Genomic DNA, 25,805 nt, shown 5'->3' on the forward strand with positions numbered 1-25,805 from the left:
CATAAAATTTGGAGTCTTCTGTTGGTATCAGAAAATTTTATGCACAAATTTCACTCAGTTACAGAAAAAAGTAGCTTGGCAATTTGATACTGAAAGGTTCTGTATTAAAATAATAAGTTTCTGTTATACAAAAAAAAAGTCCTGCTTTTCAGTACAGTAAAACTGCCAGTGTTTTTAAATTGAGAGCCCTTAACCCTCGCTCCCTTGTAATTTTAAGCCTCGTTGAGGCTAGTATGTCCAGAAATCAGACATGCAGATAAGTGTTAATAAAATAATCACTTTCAACATTTTTTTACTTTCACTGCTTCAAATCTCTTCAACAACTTCAACCCTGACCACCAAAAAAAAATAAAAATTCATTGTTACTCCCTTTTTAAGCCAGTTATTGTCCACCATGTCACTGTTATTGTTTTACGGTAAAAAACTCCATAATTCGCACATAAAATGGTGTAGAAAGTAAAACTTGTTTTTACTAAATACAGTTTGGGCCATGTCAATAATGAGTAAAATTGATTTTGATGCATTGAAATTTTTTTGTAGTGCCAAATGCCATATTTTAGCTCCATCTGTCCTTGCTCGTCTGTTGTTGAAGAGATTTATTAACACTTATCTGCATGTCTGATTTTTGGACATACTGGCCTCAACGAGGCTTAAAATTACAAGGGAGCGAGGGTTTTTAAAAAAAAATTTTAACTTTCGCTGACTCAGATCTCTTACACAACTTCAACCCTGACCACTAAAAAAAAAAAAAAAAAAAAAATCAATGTTACACCCTTTTTATGCCAGTTATTGTCCACTATGCCAGTGACTTGGGTTCAGTGAGATAGCGTCCATGCTAAACAGATGAGACTATCAGAGCCACAAACACGCCAGTTTTACCATCCTTTTCTCAAACCTCCTCCTCTACCACATCATATGTGAGCGAATGCTCGGAAGTAGCATTTCCGACTGTAACCACTCCACTTACGGCATGTCCGGCTGTAAACATACACGCAGATTGACACCCGAGCACACACGTAGAAGCACACAAACTTTTCCTAACACATGTAGCCCACTCCCAGACATCCATATTTAGTGGCACGAATCATTTCATTCAATTCTGATGATGTTTAGCGGGTGAAATAGCGCTTCAAACACTCTGAGTCCATGGAAGAAGTCCTGCATGCGCGTTGCTGAAGGGGTTAAAACCTGCTGGATCACTGTGGAATGGTGAAATTTAGATCCCTGGTGATCCAGTGACTGCATAGAAAAGGTTGCTGTATGTTGTTTTGGTGCCATAGACACACAGTCAAAAAACCTGTTTTTAATGGAAGTCTGTTGTCCAGATTTTGGACAAACAAGGATGGATGGAGCTATTTGGCATCAGTAGAGTTCTATGGGCAACACTTTTTTTTTTAATATGAAGAAAAATAATAACTTTGGCCAAATTTGATGCCTCAAAGTATAAAAAATGTGACTATCAAATGATGATAAAAATGATGAATGCCCTCAAAACGGACATAGTAGGATCCGAGGGTTAATTATCTTTAAATTAGGAATATAATACGGAAATCTGTGATAAAACATGCTGGTTTAATAACAGCAAACATTCAATTTCCTCAAGTACTCTGACCACTCCAATCTTGATTTTGATAAATGAAGTTAGGTCAAAGTTTTGTTCTAGCAGACACTCTGGTGATGATCAGCCTCATGACAGAAGAGAAAGAAGGGGGGATAAAAAGAAAACACGAGAGGCCCAGCTTGGTGTAGTCTGTCTGAAATATGTCCACACAGGTGAAAGAGGAGTGCTGCAAACTTTAAAGCTGTAGTAAGCCATTTATTTTTAGTGTCATACGTCCACAAAAACAACACAACCCTTCAGGGTGTTGCTGTTGAAGCAATCTGACAGAATAACACTTCTGTAACACTTGTTTAGCATGTTTAGCCTCCTGATTTTGAATATTATCTGGTCCTGTTCTCTTGTGTTACAGTCAGTACTTCAGTGGTGTTTTAATAAGAAGTTGATGTGTATTTGCAGATATGGTTAGCAGAAAACACAGAGCTGTACCAAACTCCCACTGTGGTGATACTGGTGTTTTGTGTTCGTGCTGCTGAAAGGTGCTTTAAGCTGCAGACTTGATTAAATGTCAGACAGATGTAATCAGAGCGCCGCCGTCCTCCTCCTCACCGCCATCTGATCGGTGCTTTGTCCTGCAGGACTGGTGAAAGTCTGTGACATTATTGCTTTTATCATACAAACATGAATGACCGAGAATACAGAGCACAGAAGGAGTAAACAAAGATGGCAAACAGGAAGATGATAAAGATAATCTGAGTCCCTCCCTTAATACTCAGAGATACGTTCATGTTCCTCTCTCAAACATGTGATTATGATCTGTTTTTACAGAATGACCGTTAAATGGATGGCTGTTTTATTTCTGCTCTGTATTCATTTTCTTTTTCATATTTCCTCGGAGGGGCTGCTCTTGGTTTTGGCCCGGTTGTTTGCGTTGTGTGTGGGTGTGTGTGATCCCACCAGGTATAACATTTGTTTATGTGAGTGCTGACAGGGATCCTAATGACAAAATATTCTTCCTTAGTGATTGGTAATGAAGCAGTCTTGTTCTTTTGATTGTCAGCTTTACATCCTGTCTCATCTGTTTGTTTGTTTACAGATTTAAATACTCAGGTCTACAACCCTCCTTCTTCCCCTAAAACTAACCTGATGTTCTCTACTCTCTAACCACACCTGTAGATTCAACTTTCATTTCTCTCCTGCTGACACCGTGTTTCCTGATGTTGGTATCCACAATAAAAGCACCTAAGGAAAGACTTTTATTGTGAAGAATTTGACAGAAGTAGAACGTTTATTATTATGAATTTATCTTTGTTTAGGTAGCAGTATTGGCGAGTGTAGGCAGCAGAGTTTAAATCTGCTTCTCTGACCTCGTTTAACACCACAGCCGGCCTCTTTGACCCTGTAACTGACCGCCAAACTTTGTACAAGTCAAGTCTCAAGATATTTTTATTGCCTTGGGTTAAGGCTTTATTTTAGATAACTTTTCCTTATAATTGGTATTATAATTATTATTGAATCGGGCAGCTCACATGCAGTAACATAACAGGCCTCACGGTGGCACCCTTGCCTTACCCTTTGTTAGTCAGCATCACCCAGGTGTGTTTACGACCTGCTTTATGGCATGGTTTACGGCTAAAGGATCTATTGTCTCGGATTGGATCGGTCACTTGGATCGGCGCCATCAGTCAGATATCCGATCTATTAATTACGTCCATATCGGACCCAGTACCGATATTGATCGGATCGGTCCCATCCCTAGTATGTGGAAATTATGGGTAAGGAATGACGAATAAAGAAAAAGGTATTTCTATAGCCAAAATATCAGTTTTGAATATCACCGATATCATGCTGATAACATCGTGCATCCCTAAAAATGTCAGAAGTTGTTATTCCGTCTGAAGCAGTCTGACCTGGATCTGTAAATATCGAAGGTTTGATATTTGTGATTCTAGACCAGGTAGGATCTGGCATGATAGCAAGCAGTGAAATCATCATTTGATGCACATCCTCCAGGATTATTTGGACAAATGATAGGTTGCAAAGAGCGCCAAATCCAGAGATGCCCCCACGGATCGTCAGAGAGAACTTGTCTGGTCTAAAGCCGGGCTTTAAATTGTGAAATGCATGGTCAGTGTCTTTGGACTCATTTGCACAGGGTTAGCAGTAGGGCTGGGCAATTAATCGCAAAATAGATTAAATCGCAATATAGCCTGCTGCAATATTCAAATTGCAGACAGTGCAATATTTCTTCAACCTGAAACGTGTCAAAATACCAGTGTGATTCAATCTTTTTTTTTTTATGCTGTATACCAGTGTTACTCAACCCTGCTCAACCAAAGAGCCAAATAGTTGAAAAATAACTTTGCAAGAGCCACAATCTAAGAGGTGGCAAAAAAAGTGGCAAAACAGCTTAAGTAGCAATAACAATGAGTTAAAGGTGGCAAAAACGGTCAAACAGCAACAAAAATGGGTGAAAAGGGGCAAAAATGTGGAGGAAAGTTGGAAAAAGGGTGAGAAAGTAGCAAAATGGGTGAGAAGTGACAAAAAATGAGTTACGGTTGGCATAAAATGGTACAAAAGTGGCAAAACCATGGAAAAAAATGAGTGAAAAGTGACTAAAATGGGCAAAAAGCAGTCAAGATTGGCTTAAATGGGCAAACAAGTATGGAAAAAGTGGTATTTAATGACAATAAGTAGCTTAAATGGGTGAAAATTCAGTGAAAAAAGGGTGAAAAGTGGCAAAAATGGGATAAAAGTGGCAAAAAAATTGGTAAAAAGTTGCATAAAAAGTGTCAAAATGGACGAAAAGGAGGGATCGAGTGGTATTAAACGGCAAAAGGTAGCTTAAATGGGTGACAATGCAGAGAAAAAGGGTGAAACGGGGCAAAAATGGGATTAAAGTGGCAAAAAATGGATAAAAGTTGCAAAAAAGTGTCAAAATGGGCAAAAAAGTAGGAAAAAGTGGTATTAAATGTCAAAAGGTTGCTTAAATGGGTGAAACGTTAAAAAAATGGGTGAAAAAGGGCAAAAAAGTTTCCTTTTTTTAAGGTTTTCTGGGGTAATAATGTCTATAATGAAGACATAAAAGAGCTACATGTGGCTCTAGAGCCACGCGTTGAGTATCAAACATTATTCAAACCTTCAAGTATCTTTTTTATTTTATTTTTTACAAAAATCTTACTTTTCTTGCTCATGCATTTATTTTTCTTCATCAGAATGAGAAGAATATGAGAAATGATCATCTCCTTCAATAAAGCATTGATATCAAATTTGCTTTGTGAGCCAAAATGGCAGTGAGATGTTTTTTTCTGAATTTAGCCCTAGTTGAACTGATTTAATGTTGTTCTTGTTAGAATATAGAATGATTTCTTGATGTTTGTTGAACAACAGAAAAAATGAGGAACCTAAATAATCGCATTTCAAACCTCAATATTGCAGGAAAAAATTGCAATGAGAATATTTTTGCAAATTGTTCAGCCCTGGTTAGCAGGTGTATTCACGTTTACTGCTGTTCTGGAGACATTCTCTGAAATCTCAGTCTCTTTAGGTCAAAGAAATGAAAAATATCCAGCCCTTTAGAGTCTTTCCACAGTTTTTTTTCCCACAAAGTTAGAATGAAAGAGGAAACCCGGACATGAAAACTGTTAGGCTGTGTTTTATGCTGTGCTGCTGTGTTTCTGTGGAGCATGAATGTTAAATAAGCTCAGCAGGGAGAAATCTGCAGATCTCTGGTTGAGAACGTTTAGATTTGAATCACTGGTGGGGGAAAAATAAGCCACGGCGTTATCAAAAATATCAATCTCCGAGGAACGTGGAATCCGTTTCTTCCTCTGGATTTATTTTTCGCTGCAGTCACTTGTGATTTGGCTGTCTCGTCTGTTGACAGGTACATTTTGACATCTGCTATTTGCTCTGTTACAACGCCCTGAGAGAGACGTTCCGAGGTGTCCCAGCCTGGTTATTCCTGTTTGATTTCTGAGCTGTCAAGTGCCTTCAGCCCGTGTTTGTGTCCCGGAGTGACAGATTGAGCTAATGACTTCCTCACCAGCGGAACAAACTGCCCATTTCTCCTCCAAGGTGAGCGGAAACAGAATTTTTTGTGAAGCTTTCCCTGCTGCCGCGGCCCTAAAAAACCTCGTCTGATGTTCTGCATGAGAGACAAATCCCATTTGTGTCCGCAGCAGAGGGCTCGATCTTCCCGGCTTACAGTCAACACTGACACCCGTCCAATAATCACCTTAGTTTAGGCTGAGCGAGCACGGTCATGGCCGGCATGCACGGCGAGGCTCGGCAGTCTGGAGAAGAATAAATATTTGGTGATAAGGTTAAAGAGATTATCCTCCATATGACTCATTTCAAAAAAGCACCCAAAGCAAAGTCAGAGCAAAGACCTCGCTAACAGACGGAGGGAGGTTTAGTGTCCATGTTGGAGGATGGAGATGTGGGTTAGTTTGTTCATAATCAACAAGAAATCTCTGCTAAATGTTCATGGTTCCCAGAAGACGAATCCCAGTGCTCTCAGTGACCTTAGGGATCCATCCATCCCTTTTCTATACCGCTTATCCCGTTGGGGGTCGTAGGGGGAGCCTATCCCAGCTGTCACTGGGCAGGAGGCGGGGTACACCCTGGACTGGCAGGGCTGACATATAGAGACAGACAACCAGGTACGCTCCCATTCATGTTTACGGCAAATTTAGAGTGATCAATCAACCTAACAAGCATGTCATTGGTGGTAGGAGGAAGCCGGAGAATCCAGACAAAACCCATGCATGCACGGGGAGAACATGCAAACTCTGCAGAGGCCCTGACTGGGAACCTTCTTCCTGTGAGGCAACAGCGCTAGCCCCTGCAACAGAAAAATAAAAGTACTAGCAAGGTGTCTCTCTACCTGGCAAGTTTACACCCCATTACGGTGACTTACCTGCAGAAATGCAAGGGGCTAAGATGCACCAGCTGTCAAAGTGGGAGCTACCAGACTAACAACACTTTCTGCACCAGGATACAGGTACTAGAAGTGGCAAAAACTGGCAAAGAAAAGATGAAACAAGTGGTATTTTATGTTAATAGTAGCTTAAAGGGGTGAAAATTGGGAGAAAAATTGGGGAAAAGGGGCAAAAATGGGATGAAAGTGGCAAAAGGCGTGGCTTAAATGGGCAAAAACTAGAAAAAGTGGTATTTAATGACCAAAGATAGCTAAAATGGGTGAAAAGTGGCAAAAGAAGTGGCTAAAATTGGTAAAAACATGAGAAAAAAGTGGTATTTAATGGCCAAAAGATGACCTAAATGGGTGAAAAAAGGCAAAAATGGTGAAGAAGGGCAACAATGGGATAAAGTAGCAAAAAATGGGTAAAAAGTTGTTAACAAGTTGTAAAAATGGACAAAAGGTTGGAACAAAGTGGTATTTTATGTTATAAAATGTAGCTTAAATGGGTGAAAATGCAGAGAAAAAATGGTGAAAAGGGGCAAAAATAGGATAAAAGACGCAAAAGGCGTGGCTGAAATGGGCAAAAACTAGGAAAAACTGGTATTTAATGACAAAAGGTAGCTAAAAAGGGTGAAAAGTAGCAAAAAACAGTGGCTAAAATTGGTTAAAAAAAATGTAGGAAAAAGTAGTATTTAATGGCAAAAGATGACCTAAATGGGTGAAAAAAGGCAAAAATGGTGAAGAAGGGCAAAAATGGGATAAAGTGGCAAAAAATGGGTAAAAAGTTGTGAACAAGTTGTCAAAATGGACAAAAGATAGGACCAAAGTGGTATGTTATGTTAAAAGGTAGCTTAAATGGGTGAAAATGCAGAGAAAAAATGGTTAAAAGGGGCAAAAATGGGATAAAAGTGGCAAAAAAGTTTCCCCTTTTTAAGGTTTTCTGTCGGAATAATTTTTCACATTAAGACAAAAAGAGCCACAGATAATGACAAAAGAGCCACACGCTGAGTATCGCTGATCTAAATGACGGTGAGTGCTTGGTCTGACCCGGTCCTTTCATAACGTGGATTTTAATCACATTGCAAAGTCATGGGCGAAATGGCCTAAAGTTCAAATAGCATTATTTTTCATGCCCTTTAATATACTGGAGCATTACAAAAATAAAAGTCTCTCTTTGTTCACTGCACCTGTACTTTAAGTTTCATTTCTCTCCTGCTGAGCTGCGTAGCTGCTTCTGTCTATTCCATATTTTCACAACACAAACAACTACAGCTACAGACTCTACAGTAGTGTTTTGGCTGTGATTTAGCCTCCAGGGGGCGCTATCAGGCCTCCCCCTGGGCTGAGTTTGTCCACTGAGCTGTCAAATCTCCGTCTGCAGCTGTCTCGCGTTTTAATGAATCACTTGTCAGGAAAATCGTTCCGCTGCTGCCACCGGAGCTTTCATGGAGAAACAAACGTTACTGCTGATAAACGTCTCTGTGGTCAGAGCTTCAGTTTCATTCATGGGCAGAACACCACAGAGAGGCTGGAGCAGAGGTGGCGTTTATCTGGGAGTTCACTGAGATGCTGCTGAGCTAAAAGCTCTGCAGAGGAGGCGCTGACTCCAGACCCTCCTGCTGGTAATTATGGGTAATCTGCGGGGAAACTCTCAGTGATACGAGCAGGGGAAGTCCGTTTCAGTGGTCATCTGGCTCTCGTGGAGGTGAAGTGCAGGTCGCTCTGTGACTTTGACATTTACTGAGCGTCCTGCAGATCTGAACTTTTAAGCTCCCTCGCTGCTCCTCCTCTTTAAAACACTTTAACTGTGAGACCAGTCTGTGCTCTGTTAAAGATTTGGCATTCTTCTGTTTTACTGTGTGAGCCCATTTCTGACTGAAATGACCGGTAAAGACAGTAGCTGTTCAGGCTTTTCTTGGTCTGACTGTGGCGTTTAGCATCCCGTCTTCATTCTCCGGCTCCACTCAGAGCCTCCGTCCCTCGGTGCTTTTGTTTATGACGCGGTGACAACTGCACTCCAGCACGTTAAAGGGAGCTCTGGCGGGGGAAGCAGTCTTTATCAAGTCTGCAGAAAAGACATTAATACTGCCGACGTGGTGACAAACGAGTCAATGCAGCGCATCTCTGCTCCACGTTGTTCTTCACGCCGGCGCCCAATAAGCAGAACGAGCTCGGTAACAAGGCGAGCGATGGAGCAGACAGGTTATCATCAACAAACACTTAGTGGGAGTTATGAGAGTGGGACAGAGCTGCTGCCTTCACGTCAGCACAGAGAGAGCAGACGGAGGTGAAGAGCAGCCTCAGTGCCGTCTAAGGCCGGGGAATGCTAACACTGTTAAAGGAGATGTAGGCCAGGGTGCTAAACTCAAGGCCCGGGGGCCAAATCTGGCCCGTGGTACAGTTTTACCCGGCCTGCAAGATCATACCATACTTTTATTCTAACCGTCCCACCGGTATGAGGTCTGCAGATTTCCTCCAGTATAAAGAAGTAAACTTAACCATGATAAAACAGTCAGGATGTAGAAAAGAATTTAATTTTCATCTCATATTTTCAGAATGAATGACTAAAACTCATGTTTTGACCTTTTAGCTTCACAATTTTTATTTTCAGGTCATATTTTTGTATATTAAACTCACTGTTTTGATTTTTATCTCACATTTTGTCCATTACAACTCCTTACTTTGATTTTTTTTTTCCCCACATTTTGGCCGTTTTGCACTTGCAATTTTAAATATAAACTCATATTTTTACTTTTTAAAGTAATGATTTATAATCTTATCTTACATATATATCTTAAAAATATGATTGCAACTTTCTATTTCATATATTGGCTTTTTACAAAAATTATTTTTACATTGAATTTCATGTTTTGACCTTTTGAACTCCTTACTTAGATTTTTAATCCTGTATTTTGGCCGTTTGCACTTGCAGTTTGAAATTTAAACTCCTATTTTTACCTGTTAAAGTCATGATTATCATTTTACCTTGTATTTTGAGCTCTAAAACATAATAGTGACTTTCTATTTCATAAAGTGGGTCTTTACAAACATTACTTTTCCTTTAATTTCATGTTTTGACATTTTTAATTCATGATTTAGATTTTTTTGTCATATTTTGACCTTTTCAATTTATTATTTTGACTATCTTGTATTTTAACCTTTTACCCTTTCCTTTTTAAATTTTAACTTATATTTTGACCTTGTGAAACCATTATTTCAAGTTTTATCTCATATTTTTCAATTTTTAGTTTTGACTTTTATCTCACAATTTTTATTTTCAAGTCATATTTTTGCCTATTGAACTCCTTTCTTTATTTTTTTATCCTGTATTTTGGCCATTTGCCCTGCAATTTGAACTTAAACTTATATTTTTGCATTTTTAAACATAATTTACAATTCAATCTTATGGTTTGACCCTTTAAACATGATTGGGACTTTCTGCTTAATTTCTTTTACACAAACATTTTTTCACATTCAATTTTGTGTTTTGTCTTTTCTTGAATTAGTTTTTTTCATATTTTGACTTTTTCAATGAACAATTTTGACTTTTAATCACATATTTTAACCTTTTACACTTGTAATTTGACATTTTTACCATTTTTACCTTTTAAAATCATGATTTCAAGTTTCATCTAATATTTTGACCTTTTAGGTTCACACTTTTTATTGTTAAGTGATATTTTGACTATTCCTACTAATTCTTTTAAATTTTAATCTCAATTTTTACTGTTTAAACTCCTAATTTTGACTTATAATCCCATATTTTGACCCATAGCACTTGCAATTTAATTTTAAACTCATATTTTGACCTTTTAAACTCATGAGTTCAACTTCCTATCTTATACATTTGCCTTTTAAAATCCTTATTTTGACTTTTAATTCTGCGTTTTTTCATTTTTTACTTTTAAGCTTGACATTTTCTCTTGAACATGTATTTCACCATCATATCAAAGTAAAAACCACCCCAGACCTTCTTCTTCATCATCCACCTGTTTTTTTTTTCTCTGTCCAGCAATTTTATTTTATACATTTTAAAAAAGCCCAAATTTAGGTGTATTTTTATGGACTGGATCAAGCAGGTTTGAGTGTTGGTGGATTTTTACTACTGTTTAAATTCTCCTGGTATCATTTGTCTTTTTTTTGCAGTAAATAAGGATATATGTATATTTATATATCGTACCACTCAGCTGTAACATGCTGAGATGTGATATTTGTATTTTCCAGCCCTAGCATGTCGGCTCAGGATGGCAGGAGCCCAGAAAGTCTCCACACAGATCTGTCACGGGTTCAACAAACCCAATTCCACTAACCACTTCCACTTTATTCAGATGCGGCTGATACCGAGGGGATAAATATCAGATTCAGGGAGTGCAGAGCCCCCGAGCAGACCTTGGGTCAGCAAATCAGCCGCTATCAAGCTCAGACTGTGTGCTCTGCTCTTTCCTCCGATTGCTGGAATTGAATTTCTGGCTCTCTGGGCTGGACTCCATCTCGGCCGCTGACTAATGTTAGCGATCCAAAGCTTCTCCAGACCGATAAATCCACAGGGGAGGACGCAGCGAGGCAGCGGGGACGCTGATTACAGGCGGTCGCTGCTGTGAGACTTCCCCTCCAAACAGTTCCACTTCTGCTGAGCAGCAGTTCTGCGCTACGCGGGGGGAACACACGAGGAGCCAATAAAAGAGCTGACCTACAAATAAGTTTGGACAGAGGCTCTGGAGAGGGACAGCCGAGGCACAGAGGAAGAGAGGGGTCAGACGGCGCCGTGTTCAGGTTAGCGTCTGACCGGTAGCTGCTAATTAGGCTTTTAATTAAAGAGCAGTTCCACACAAGAGCAGCTGTGCACAACTTCAACCATTAGGGCTGTACTGTCATTTTATTTCAGGGAAATACGCTGAGTCGACAGTTTTTACAAAACATACTAGCTGCTTCAGTAGATGAAGACCGCACAGGTTTTAATGCAGATGCACAAACTTCATCTCATAATGAACAAACCAGAGATGAAGAATAAACGTGTCAAATTAACTCTGCAGACTGAAGCGTCACGCTCAAAACCTTTACTTCAATTTTAATCCTACAACATGTAATCAGAAACTCTCAGCTTTATTTGACTTAAACCTGGAATACCAGGAATACCAGGAATCATCCAGACTGATTATATTTCATGTATCAGCTGGTCACAGAAAACAAAGGAAGAAGAATCCTGCAGAGAGCACGGCTAAACTACACACTGTGATGATTCAGGGATTCATTAGTGTGCATTTACTCTCAATAGCACAATTATTAACACACTATCTGGGTTTCCATTACACTTGGAAATGCACAAAATCAAAATAGCGCAATAAAAAACTGGTAATGGAAACGCCTGAATTTCGAAAAAACCCTAAAATATCGCTGAAAAGTTTTTACGCTTTCATGAGGAGGTATTTCAGGCATTTTGATATAGAAATATATGCAAAAGTGCAATGGAAACACTTTATCCGCATTTACAAGTCACGAGACGTGACGTACGGTGTCACATGACCAGTCACTCTGAGACAACATGGCGCTGTTCGTGTGGACAGAAGAAGAGACGAGACTTTTCTTAACGTCATACTTCTACCCTTATATGTGGCTTTTGCCGTACATACGGACTTTACCTCTGAACTATCATCCGTTGCCTTCGTCTTTTGTTCAAAATTATCAAGGCAACCGCCGTAGATGTAACCAAAACCGTACCAACACGCAGCAGGTTTTGAGCGTCAAGCTTCCCTGCAGCGGATTCACGCGAAATGAGATTTTACAAGAATTGCAAGGCCTATGCCCAAAACTCCCTTCAATGGAAACGCATTCAAAGCGCAATTGTACTTAATCGAAATTTAAGAAATATCGCTTTTATTTTGCGAGAAACTGTAATGGAAACCCAGCTACTATTAAGTCTAGGCTTTCTCAAATGTCAGAGAGCCGCTTTCACATTCCTTCACATGACATTCAGAGTATTAATCTCTTCATTTTTATTTCACAAACTAGAGTTTTCAAGGCAAATACCAAGTTTTCAGGTAACGGTAGTGTATCGCGGCATTACAAACTTAAAGAGACAATGCTTTTAAATTCCAAATTCAAATGTTATGATCCTCCTTCCCTTTAAAGCAAGCCTCTGCTTGCACATCTAATTTATGTCCGAGCAGAGGAGCACAGAAAAAACACCTCACTTCTTTCTAAGGCCTCGTTTATACGACAACGTTTTTCTTTGTTTTCCATTTACGTTTCCAAAAAGGTCCACATTCAGACGGCAATGTTTTCAAAACGATCTCCTTTCACACGAGACTGCGGGAAACACCAAAAAGATGTAGTACACATGCCAGGCTAGTAGATGGCGGTGTGGTGCAGGCACGAAATACGTCTCCTCTGATCCAGGTGATGGTGAAGTAAATCAACACTTTGTTGGAGAAGTACAGTTGAATTAAAAGAGTGAAGAGCACGAACAGTACACTGGTGTCGGCCATCTTTGCTTTGGGCTTCCCATCCATGCATGCGTTATAAGCCTACCCATGCATGGATATTTACTGTAGCTGCAGTGCGCATGTCCATTTTCAGAAAGTGCCGATTTCCCTGTTTACACGGAGACGGGGGTGTTTTGAAAATGTTCCACTCTGGAGCCTGTTTCCCAAAAGTTCCACCAAAACGCCGTTGCCGTGTAAACGGACAACCAAAATGCTACAAAACTTTTGTGTTTTCACTTGAAAACGTTGTCGTGTAAACACCTCCTAACTGCGCTCCACATTTTACGTTTCCTGCTGAGGTGTGTAAGCTGCTAACCACTTGAGCACATTTTACAATAAAAGCAACACCACGAGTTTCCACTTGAGGCTGGCTGCAGGAACATGGAAGTGAACACACATTAAAAAGCCGATTTTTACACTAGAAATGAACTGGGTTTACTGCCCGGCTCAAAAAAACCAAACGTGTCTCATTACCTCCGCCAAGGAGGTTATGTGATCGGGTGGGTTTGTTCGTTTGTTAGTTATTTAGCAACATAACTCAAAAAGTCGTGGACGGATTTACAGGAAATTTTCAGGAAATTTCAGAAATGGCAAAAGGAAGAACTGATTAGATTTTGGGACTGATCCGGATCACCATCTGGATCCAGGAATTTTTTAAAGGATTCTTTACTATTGGGAGATAGGGCTAATGGCGGAGGTCTGTGCTCTCCGAGTGCTTTTCTAGGTAGCTAATGTATACATAATAAACATTAAAAACTAATTTTAAAGAAAGTTGAGGAAGAAAAAAACAAGAAGAGAGAGAAGCAACCAAACAAAAAAGAAATCTACTTAAGGAACAGGTCTTTATTTGCAGCCATGAATAACCGCCGCATCAGAAAGCAGAAGGGCGGGATCAAAGAGTAAAAGAGTAGATTCTACAATAAAGCAGCTTTAGCAGATGGCCGATACACTACATTCAGTTTCCCTCACCCTTGACCAGTCTCCCTGCTGAAAAACACCCCCACAGCATGATGCTGCCACCACCCTCCACCGCTGTATAACTGTTGGACTCTGACTTCCAGTTAGTGTTGCACAGCAGACGAGAAGTTTTCAAGCTGACAGCTGAGGGTGCTGCTTTCCTGTCTGATCTAATTCTGATTGGCTTGTGATTCAGTTAGCCTTCATTTGTTTGTGTTTGTTTGAACCAGACGGCAGATTAACCATATGATCTGATCAGAGCCTCCTAGGATTTTTACACTTTATTTCAATCCCATATTTAAAATAAATGTTGTCCAATGAGGATCAGTCGGTGAATCAGTCACAGCCTTCAAACTACAAACTTCCATCCTGTTTTATCTCCAGTAAATTCAAAAGTCCTAACCTGCCTCTGACTTCTCAAACACCCGCTCCACGTCGTCTTTTCTTTAACATCCCTCGGGTGTTTGTTTTCTACTCTTCTAACACAGGAGGGTTTTCATGCTTGCTACTGAACTTTAGAGGCTCCCGTTTCCATCATAAGGAGATTTCAGCAGCAGTTTCCAAGGTCGTTTTCAATCTGAGTTTTTGAAGAAATGCAGATAAGAGTCCTTCAAGTCCTTCAAAGTTTGTGGAGAAAAATAAACAAAGCTGAACATCCCCAATTTGATAACAAGCGAGCAAATCTCTGAGGACCATCCTGGCAGACAAGGAACAGTCTGCTGTAATTCTCTTGTCAACAACTAAACTTGCTTTAGCCTCCTCTGTATTTTTGAGTTCAAGCTTCAGGACACTTTCTTCACTGTATCATTTGAACAAACTTTTAGATTCTGTCTTCATGTCTTGCTAATGTTGGAGTTTAATCACAGCATGTCAGCGCGTCACCAAAAGGAGTCCTCCTGTCAGTTTTCACGGCAGGTTTGCTGATCGGACACTGAAACACATCACGCCCAGCCCGTTCTCAGTTTTTTCATCCACTCTGCTTTTCTCCGCTCGCTCCAGGAAGCCCAGACAGGCGTGAAATGACCAGCCGGCCGTCAGCAGCAGCAGCAGCCACGCGCCGCTGCCTCAAGCACACGGCTATCAGCCTGGTGTGGACGTCCAGCGTGCTCACTCTGGAGATCTGCTACAGCTATTACCTCCACATCACAGGACTTCACATGGAACATCATCAAAAGCTCGCTGGAGTCGCTCTACAGCGAAACCCGTCTGCTGCTGGAGGAGCTTCATCTCTGAAGACAAGAGCGGTTTTATGAAAGGCTGTCAGATTCCTCTGGAGGTTCTCTTCTGTCAGGAACCTTTAATGAGCAAAAATCACAAACACATTTATGGTTTAATAGTATATACTTCACTGGCATCACGTGTCAGATTCTGGTTGCACGGTGACGCCAGAAGGTTCGTGCTTAGAGTCCAGTCTGCACCTCTGGACTGTGAAATTTCTCTCCAATCTTCTTCACTGCACTGCTCAGGCTCTGTCAGGTTGATCAGGAGTAAAAGTCCAGTCACGAATTCTCTATTAGGGGTCTGGGATTTTCCAGAACATTCCCCTTGTTGTCTCTAAACCGGTGTTACTCAACCCTGCTCAACCAAAGAGCCACATTGTTGAAAAATACCTTTACAAGAGCTACAAGCTAAGTGGTGAAAAGTGGCAAAAAATGGGTTGAAGTAGCAATAAAAATAAGTTAAAGGTGGCAAAAAAAGGTCCAAAAGTGGCAAAAATGTGAAAAACAATAAGAGAAAAGTGACTAAAATAGGAAAAGGCAGTCAAGAGCAGCAAAATAGGGAAAGAAAATAGGAAAAGTGGTATTTAATGGCAAAAGGCAGCTGTAATGGGCATGAAGTGGTGAAAAAGGGCAAAAATGGGATTGAAGAAGTTCCAAAAATGGACAAAAGAAGAGGAAATAGGTGGTATTTATTGGCAAAAGGTAGCTTAAATGGGTGAAAAGTGATGAAAAAATAGTGAAAGGGGTAAAAATTAGACAAAAGTGGCAGAAAATGGAAAAAAGGGCATAAAGAAGTGGCAAAAATTGGCCAAAACTAGTGCAAAAGGGGTAGTTAATGGCAAAAGGCCGCATAAATGGGCGAAAAGTGGTTAAAAAAATTATGAAAAGTAGCACAAATGGTCCAAAAGGTGGCAAGAAAAATGAGAGAAACTGACTAAAATTGGCAAAAAATAGTAACAAAAGTGGTATTTAATGGCAAAAGGAAGCTGAAATGGGCAAAAAATGGTGGAAAAGTGGCAACAATGTGGCAAAAAATGGGATTAAAGTAGCAAAATTGGGAAAAAAGTGTCAAAAAGGAGTGTCAAAATGGGATTAATGTGACAAATAAGTTTGACGGTTAAAGCCTTCTGTATAAGCCTAGGGAACATACTCATTAATGTGATTTACTTCTGAGGTCAAAGTTTCCTTTTTCTAAGGATTTTTGTGGGGAATAATATTTCAAATGAAGACATAAAAGAGCCACAAATCATCACAACAGAGCCACGCGTTGAGTATCACTGCTCTAAACCATTTCTGAGTCGCTTTCTCTGCATGCATCGGTTCATACTGGATAATAAATCTTCTCCTAGGCTGTACTTCTCTTGCCGCCTAAATTCCTTTTACCCTCTACCTTTACAAGCCTTCCAGGGCTGGCTGCTGAGAAGCATCCCCACAGCATGATGCTGCCACCAGCGTGCTCCACAGTGGGGATGGTGTGTTCGTGGTGATGTCAGTGTTTGGCGTCTGAAGCTCCATTCTGGTCTCGTCAGACCAGAGAACTTTCTCCCTCTTGACCATGGAGTCTCCCACAGTCCTTCTGGTGAACTCTAGTCCAGATTGAATCTGAGTTTTCTTCAACAGTGTCTTTCTCTTTGCCACTCTCCCATAAAGCTCTGACTGCTGAAGAACCCGGCCAACAGTTGTTGTCTGCAGAGTCTCTCCATCTCAACTGCTGAAGCTTGGAACTCCTTCAGAGTAGTCATAGGTGTCTTGGTGGCCTCTCTCACTAGTCTCCTTCTTGCACGCTCACTCAGTTCGTCAGTGTGCAAAAATGTAGATTTCCTAATCTGGATCATTCAGATCGATATTTCCTTTCAATGACCGGGTCCTGGGCTTGAATTTGAACTTGTATTGTTGACTAAAAGTGCTCAAATACCCATGAAAGAGCTCTGATGCAGCTGGCTGTGTGTGGACCACTCATTGTTTCTTCATTCTGTAAAGCAGTGGTTTTCAAACTTTCTTGCCCAGGGCACACCATATTTACATCGATACAAAATAGAGTTTTGAAATAATATAACAGTCAAGGTGGCCCATAAGGGGGGAATAAAGGGGAGATGTTTCTGGGGCCCAGACAACTGGGTGTGGCAAAAGTGGGCAAAAAGTGGAAAAAAACTGGTGAAATGTGATGAAAAAACATGGAAAATTATTATTTAATATTATTATTAAAATAATAATATATGTGCTTAAATATTCATCCATCAATTTTCTATACTGTTTATTCCGTTCCAGGTCTGCAAACAATAAGAAATGAAATTCCATTGAGACTGTAAATAAAGATTGCCAGCCCTGCTAGTCTCCTTCTTGCACGCCCACTCAGTTTGTGAGGACGGTCTGATCTAGGCAGATTTACACACGTTACATATTCCTTCATTTCTTCATGATGGATTTAACTGAACTCTGGGGGATGTTCAGAGACTTGGACATGTTTTTATATCCAGCCTTTGACTTAGACTGTTAATAAACTTGTCTCTGAGTTGTTTAGGGTGTTCTTTTGTCTTCATGGTGTAATGGTAGCCACTACTAGCACCAATTGGCTGGACCTCTGTTGAAATAGGTCTGTCACTTTAATGGGGGTGAATATTTGTGCAGCCACTTATTTCCACTACAGATTTGTATTTATTTGGCATTACTCTGTATGAATCTTTTTTTCACTTTGACATTGAAGAGGTTATTTTTTTTAGACTCTTTGGTCAAAACAGCCGTATTATATAGACCATTAATTATCTATAAAACCAGTATAAAGGGTAAACACCAGTGGGGTGAACATCTTAAATAGGCGCTGTAGTGACCTAACCTTGGAAAGCGGATGGATACGCTTGTTTCTGTGTTTCTCACTGGTGACTCCATCTTGCAAAGCTCCCGTCTGAACTGTTTGGGCCCAGTTAGAAAGTGACAGGACCAATCAGCGACGAGGACAGTACTTTTGGGCGCGGCAGAGTCATGACATTAGCGAGCAGGAACATGAGGCTGGTTCTGTTATGGCGGAAGAGATTAGCGTGGATGCTGCTAAAGCGCCAGTTTTATCAGAACTTGACGACCTTTCTTCGTTCAAAGAAGACCAAAGAACAGCAGTGAGCTGTTTTCTTTCAAACTGATATGTCCACAGTCGCCATGGTTCACATTATGCTGTTCTATATGGCGTTTATTCCTCAGTAGTGGCACACATGCACCTCGGTAGTGGCTACGACGTCGTGTTTTGTTGCTTTGATTGGCCTGTAAAGATGTGACTGTCAGAACATTCATCCAATCACCCCCCTAGTTTTCTTTCAAAGGCTCTGCCCTTTCTAGAACACTGTGTATGAGTGGTTTACCAGATGGATGTGTGAAACAACATCTGGCGTGTCGGGCTAGTAGTGACTGTAGTAAAAGACTAAATAAGAGTGAAGTCTGTTGTGCTGGTTGATTCAGTTTTGATCTGGTTTTATCTTCCTATGATGAAAAAACAAGATAATCAAAGTTAACGATTGCTGTGCCTCATGCAGTGACGTGCATCTTTTATCATGGGTGGGCCTCGGTCTTGTGCAGCAGGTTTAGATTGCAGAAATACATTGCTGCTGCACAATTGTGTGATTTAAACATGTGTGGGAGCTCTCCCAAAATTTTTGCCAATTGAAAGCACCACACTTGTGAAGTTCTGTTTTATAGGACTTCTATTGTAGTTATCAGTTATTAGTACCATTTGTTATTTTGATTTTGGACAAGAATCATCTCAAAGTCTGGTTCTTTTGCAGCCCTCAGTCATCATCATCACAGAGAAATAATGATAAATAGGTATAAAAGTTCCCTCTGTGTCCTCATACTATAAAGCACGTTGATACTGATGGTAATACATCGTGTTATTTCCTATAAAAGAGTCCTGTTGAAGCTGCAGCTGTGAGAATAGCATCTGTGGCTGTATAAAGCAGATAAAATGTCTAACAGTCGCTGTGGTGTTGTTTTAGATTTCACAGACAGAGTGCAGAGAGTTCCCGGCCTCAGTGTGCGTTACGTCTTATTAAACTCGGTGATCTGCCTCCGCCGGGCGTTGTAAGACATCAGCTCCCACCGTGTGCTGCAGGGAGAAAACTGGAGCGGCGGAGCAGGAAATCTATTGGAGCATAACAATCCATCCTGACGTGAACATATTGCCATTACACTTCATACAGCCGCCGCGTAATTCCCCCTCTCAGAGAACAAGTGTATCATCAGAGCGGCTTCAAGGTTTCCTGCAGCGCTCGCACTCCTCTCCTGTCGGCTCATTTAAACCATGATGCTGACTCAGCAGGTCTCACATCAAAGTGGAGGAGTGAAGAATCCTCCTCAACTTGTTAGCTCTGTGTCCACGTCAGGATGTACCACGTTTTTCTGGTTTTAATTTAAAATCTCATCAATAACACGCAGACGACCGCTCAAAACTTCTGTCTCTTTGACTCTGAGGTTCAACAGAGTTTATCCTAACCAGGGATGGATGGTCTGACCCTGGTATCAGATGTGTTCTTCTTCTGGTTTTAATCCAAAATCTCATCAATCACACGGGCGGCACTGTCGTTAGTCAGCAATAATGGATGATGACGGGAAAATCGAGATAAAAATTAGTGGGAAAATGGCAACACAGAAATGGGCAAGAAGTGGCAGAAACAGGGAAAAAGCGGAAATACAGTGGCATTAATGGGTGAAAACTGGCAAAAAAGGAGAGGGACCTGGATGCATCGGAGGACCTTCGCTTCACACGGGAAGTTGGACTCTAATACCAGAGGTCACTTGAACTTAACAACTTCATTGTTTCCTGCCATATTAGTAGAGGCAAGTTCATCACATAAGGAAATACAAGTAAAAAAAATATACGTGACTTTAACGACCAACAAGCTCAGTGATTACTTAATTTACATTTTACTAACTCGATTTATGATCCAAATTTAAGTATCACTTTGCACAGACATGATATGTGATGGGAGTTTAGCTGGGTTTATCAGGGGCCATTCTCTGGGTTTATCAGGGGCCATTCTCTGGGTTTATCAGGGTCCATTCTCTGGGTTTATCGGGGGCCATTCTCTGGGTTTATCAGGGTCCATTCTCTGGGTTTATCAGGGTCCATTCTCTGGGTTTATCAGGGGCCTATTGTCTGGGTTTATCAGGGTCCATTCTCTGGGTTTATCAGGGTCCATTCTCTGGGTTTATCAGGGTCATTCTCTGGGTTTATCAGGGTCCATTCTCTGGGTTTATCAGGGGCCATTCTCTGGGTTTATCAGGGTCCATTCTCTGGGTTTTTCAGGGTCATTCTCTGGGTTTTTCAGGGTCATTCTCTGGGTTTTTCAGGGTCATTCTCTGGGTTTATCAGGGGCCATTCTCTGGGTTTATCAGGGTCCATTCTCTGGGTTTTTCAGGGTCATTCTCTGGGTTTTTCAGGGTCATTCTCTGGGTTTATCAGGGTCCATTCTCTGGGTTTTTCAGGGTCATTCTCTGGGTTTATCAGGGTCCATTCTCTGGGTTTATCAGGGGCCATTCTCTGGGTTTATCAGGGTCCATTCTCTGGGTTTATCAGGGGCCATTCTCTGGGTTTATCAGGGGCCATTCTCTGGGTTTATCAGGGTCCATTCTCTGGGTTTATCAGGGGCCATTCTCTGGGTTTATCAGGGGCCATTCTCTGGGTTTTTCAGGGTCATTCTCTGGGTTTATCAGGGTCCATTCTCTGGGTTTATCAGGGGCCATTCTCTGGGTTTATCAGGGGCCTATTGTCTGGGTTTATCAGGGTCCATTCTCTGGGTTTATCAGGGTCCATTCTCTGGGTTTATCAGGGTCATTCTCTGGGTTTATCAGGGTCCATTCTCTGGGTTTATCAGGGGCCATTCTCTGGGTTTATCAGGGTCCATTCTCTGGGTTTTTCAGGGTCATTCTCTGGGTTTATCAGGGTCCATTCTCTGGGTTTATCAGGGGCCATTCTCTGGGTTTATCAGGGTCCATTCTCTGGGTTTATCAGGGGCCATTCTCTGGGTTTATCAGGGTCCATTCTCTGGGTTTATCAGGGGCCATTCTCTGGGTTTATCAGGGTCCATTCTCTGGGTTTATCAGGGTCCATTCTCTGGGTTTATCAGGGGCCTATTGTCTGGGTTTATCAGGGTCCATTCTCTGGGTTTATCAGGGTCCATTCTCTGGGTTTATCAGGGTCATTCTCTGGGTTTATCAGGGTCCATTCTCTGGGTTTATCAGGGGCCATTCTCTGGGTTTATCAGGGTCATTCTCTGGGTTTATCAGGGTCCATTCTCTGGGTTTTTCAGGGTCATTCTCTGGGTTTTTCAGGGTCATTCTCTGGGTTTTTCAGGGTCATTCTCTGGGTTTATCAGGGTCATTCTCTGGGTTTATCAGGGGCCATTCTCTGGGTTTATCAGGGTCCATTCTCTGGGTTTATCAGGGTCATTCTCTGGGTTTATCAGGGTCATTCTCTGGGTTTATCAGGGGCCATTCTCTGGGTTTTTCAGGGTCATTCTCTGGGTTTATCAGGGTCCATTCTCTGGGTTTATCAGGGTCCATTCTCTGGGTTTATCAGGGTCCATTCTCTGGGTTTATCAGGGTCCATTCTCTGGGTTTATCAGGGTCCATTATATGGGTTTATCAGGGTCCATTCTCTGGGTTTATCAGGGTCCATTCTCTGGGTTTATCAGGGTCATTCTCTGGGTTTATCAGGGTCCATTCTCTGGGTTTATCAGGGGCCATTCTCTGGGTTTATCAGGGTCCATTCTCTGGGTTTTTCAGGGTCATTCTCTGGGTTTATCAGGGTCCATTCTCTGGGTTTATCAGGGGCCATTCTCTGGGTTTATCAGGGTCCATTCTCTGGGTTTTTCAGGGTCATTCTCTGGGTTTATCAGGGTCCATTCTCTGGGTTTATCAGGGTCATTCTCTGGGTTTATCAGGGTCCATTCTCTGGGTTTATCAGGGGCCATTCTCTGGGTTTATCAGGGTCCATTCTCTGGGTTTATCAGGGTCCATTCTCTGGGTTTATCAGGGTCATTCTCTGGGTTTATCAGGGTCCATTCTCTGGGTTTATCAGGGGCCATTCTCTGGGTTTATCAGGGTCCATTCTCTGGGTTTATCAGGGTCATTCTCTGGGTTTATCAGGGTCCATTCTCTGGGTTTATCAGGGGCCATTCTCTGGGTTTATCAGGGTCCATTCTCTGGGTTTTTCAGGGTCATTCTCTGGGTTTATCAGGGTCCATTCTCTGGGTTTATCAGGGGCCATTCTCTGGGTTTATCAGGGGCCTATTGTCTGGGTTAATCAGGGGCCATTCTCTGGGTTTATCAGGGTCCATTCTCTGGGTTTTTCAGGGTCATTCTCTGGGTTTATCAGGGTCCATTCTCTGGGTTTATCAGGGGCCATTCTCTGGGTTTATCAGGGTCCATTCTCTGGGTTTATCAGGGGCCTATTGTCTGGGTTTATCAGGGTCCATTCTCTGGGTTTTTCAGGGTCATTCTCTGGGTTTATCAGGGTCCATTCTCTGGGTTTATCAGGGGCCATTCTCTGGGTTTATCAGGGTCCATTCTCTGGGTTTATCAGGGGCCTATTGTCTGGGTTTATCAGGGTCCATTCTCTGGGTTTATCAGGGTCATTCTCTGGGTTTATCAGGGTCCATTCTCTGGGTTTTTCAGGGTCATTCTCTGGGTTTATCAGGGTCCATTCTCTGGGTTTATCAGGGGCCTATTGTCTGGGTTTATCAGGGTCCATTCTCTGGGTTTATCAGGGGCCTATTGTCTGGGTTTATCAGGGTCCATTCTCTGGGTTTATCAGGGTCCATTCTCTGGGTTTATCAGGGGCCATTCTCTGGGTTTTTCAGGGTCATTCTCTGGGTTTATCAGGGTCCATTCTCTGGGTTTATCAGGGGCCTATTGTCTGGGTTTATCAGGGTCCATTCTCTGGGTTTTTCAGGGTCATTCTCTGGGTTTATCAGGGTCCATTCTCTGGGTTTATCAGGGGCCATTCTCTGGGTTTATCAGGGGCCTATTGTCTGGGTTAATCAGGGGCCATTCTCTGGGTTTATCAGGGGCCATTCTCTGGGTTTATCAGGGGCCTATTGTCTGGGTTTATCAGGGTCCATTCTCTGGGTTTATCAGGGGCCTACTCTGTGGGGGGGCTGTGTTGTACTAAATCAAACCGAGCCAGACTGCTTGGTGGACTGTAGCTGTTGTCTTGGAATAACTGAAATAAAGCTGGATTTGTCCTCAGAAAACTGGATTACCAAATCAAGACGTTGCTTTGAGCCATAAAGGTGGAACGTTTTGATTCAGTAATCCTTGTTGTGATTCTGTGTGACAGTAAATGTAGACAGAGACGTGACTTGTCGTAGGTTTACATGTACTGATCAGTGTTTTCAAGCTCCACTCCAATAATGGCAACCTGCCTTTAAAACCTCAACAGTGGGTGTTTTCCTCTCTTGATCCTCATAAGAATCATGTTTTCATTCAGTAAAGTGTTTATGAAAGTAACAGCCTCTATATAATCCCATCTAAGTCTGCTTCAGTGCTGGCTCCTCTGTTTAACACGTGCTGAGGCTATAATTGTCCTCTTTTTCCCTGCTTGCTCTCATCTCTTCTTTGTGGAGTTCCCCATTTCTCTCCTGCTGCCGCATCGACCGTCTCTGCCCTCAGAGATCAATAAAGTCTAATCTGTCCTAGTCTAATCTAACCGGAGCCGAGTTTGGTTTCCTCTGCATCGTCATGGTTCCTGATGCTCTCCTCCTGTTTGTGCCCTTTGTTGTTTCCTCTCCAGGTGATGGCTCAGCAGGCGTCAAAGGGGCGGCACTACCTGCGGGCGTTCGTTAGCGGTTTCTTTGTCGCTGTGCCCGTCACAGTCACCGTCCTTGATCGATTCGCCTACGTGGCTCGAGTGGAGGGGGCGTCGATGCAGGTGAGAAGTTGCAGCTAAGTCAACAATCAGCAGAGAGAGAGATGGTGGTGGCGTTTGTGTTCAGAGACGTCTCTGAGGTTCACAGGAGAGCGGGCTGCAGAGTTTAGATTATAACTTTATTAAAAAGAGAGCAGAGGCATCGGCTACCTGAGAGTGTGGAGGACTTCTCTCAGACTCAGCAGAACGACGGCGATAAAATGCTGTTTTTGCATGCTGAATTCTCGTGACATCTTTTTCTGTTAAGCAAAAAATCAGTGATTTGAACCGGCCATGAAAAATACCGAACGCAGACAGTAGCAGATTACTAATCCAGGTAGCAGCGGACCAGAGAATCCCCCGATTAGGAGGTTAAATCAGAGTCATTTTTATGTTGTTTCTCCAGATAAAAACTGTCACAACTTAAGCAGCAATGGTATTATATCACGGTATTGTAAAATTGAGAGAAAACCCTTTTTTTTTTAAATTTGTTTTTGGGCCTTTTCGTGCCTTCAGTGGATAGAGGAGGACAGTGGATAGACTCGGAAACAGGGACGAGAGTGGGGGAGAGACATGAGGCAAAGGGCCTCAGGCTGGATTCCAACCCAGGCTTCCCACGTATATGGTGTCGCTTTAACCACTCTAATGCCATTTTCATTTCTTTACAACCTATAAAATGTTTTCAAACTGTTGTGCATAATAATGCGGAACAGTGCATTTTGTGGTTTTTATTTAAAAATCATGGTTATCATTATGAAGTTTGTTCAAAAACATCTGAATTATGCTCTAACGGCTGATGACTTGAAAAATATTCTGACTGTCATTTGCATTATTATTTAGGAAAATAAGAGAAGAATGTAATTTGCATAATAATGTGGAATGCGGCGTAGATAAGTGAGAGTAGAAAGTCCACCTGCTCCGTGTGTGTGCCGCTGGGTGTAGAGCAGGGGTCATCAAGAACATCTGCACAAGGGCCAGGTTTATTCTCAACAGAGACCATGGGGGCCGGACTTTCAAATCCACAAAAAAACAAATCAATATTTTGGTCTGATTGAAATATTATTGTAGTATTATCAGTATTTTCTTTCAAAATGGAGGAATATTTTAGTCATTACCAGGGAGATCTGTCCCTATCTGTACCCCATTTTTGACACTTTTTAACCTTTTTTGATACTTTTTGCACCTTTTTTCCTCTTTTACCAATTTTTGCAAGATTTTTAACCCCTCTTAAACCGCTTTTCCTGCATGTTTTACCCACTCTTTTATCTACTTTTTGCCACTTTTTAACCCCTTTCCATTATATTTTTTCAATAATTGGTGCAACTATTAAATTAATGTTTAGCACTTTTCAACCATTTTGCCACTCTTTAACCCCTTTTTCAACTTTGCCAGGCTATTTCTGCTAGTTTTGCAACTTTCAACCCATTTTTGATACTTTTTGCCTCTTTACCTCATTTTTTTCAATTCTTTAGCCACTTTTTTCTGCACATTTTATCATCTTTGAGCCCCTTTTTTCTCCATTTTTGCCACTTTTCTTCTATTTTCCACTTTTGAACCCCTGGTCATTATTCTTTCCATTTTTAACCCATTTTTAATACTTTTTGCAACTTTTTCCCTCATTTACCATTTTTTTTTTTGCAGGATTTGAACCCCTCTTAACCACTTTTCCTGCATGTTTTTTTTTAAATATCTGCTGATTATGACAGTAAATTTCAGTAAAACAGATCAAATGTTCAGTCATTCTAAAACTATTTCAATATTAATTGTTTGTTGG

At 41.5% G+C, this 25,805-nt stretch overlaps 1 protein-coding gene across 2 annotated transcripts in view; it reads left to right on the forward strand.

Moving 5' to 3' along the window:
* immp2l (inner mitochondrial membrane peptidase subunit 2) overlaps positions 1 to 25,805 on the forward strand; it is a 207,672-nt gene that overhangs the window by 832 nt on the left and 181,035 nt on the right. Inside the window, exons 1-2 of one of the 2 annotated variants that reach the window (XM_041796635.1) lie at positions 5,537 to 5,635; positions 23,918 to 24,055. In XM_041796635.1, coding sequence (XP_041652569.1) covers positions 5,591 to 5,635; positions 23,918 to 24,055 — 183 coding nt within the window. In that variant the 5' untranslated portion in view covers positions 5,537 to 5,590. Of the gene's footprint in view, positions 1 to 5,536; positions 5,636 to 23,917; positions 24,056 to 25,805 lie in introns of those variants that run through there. The other variant, XM_041796636.1, reaches the window with a different exon arrangement.

This window comes from Cheilinus undulatus, linkage group 9 (assembly GCF_018320785.1).
Source record: "Cheilinus undulatus linkage group 9, ASM1832078v1, whole genome shotgun sequence".
NCBI classification, from domain to species: Eukaryota; Metazoa; Chordata; class Actinopteri; order Labriformes; family Labridae; genus Cheilinus; species Cheilinus undulatus.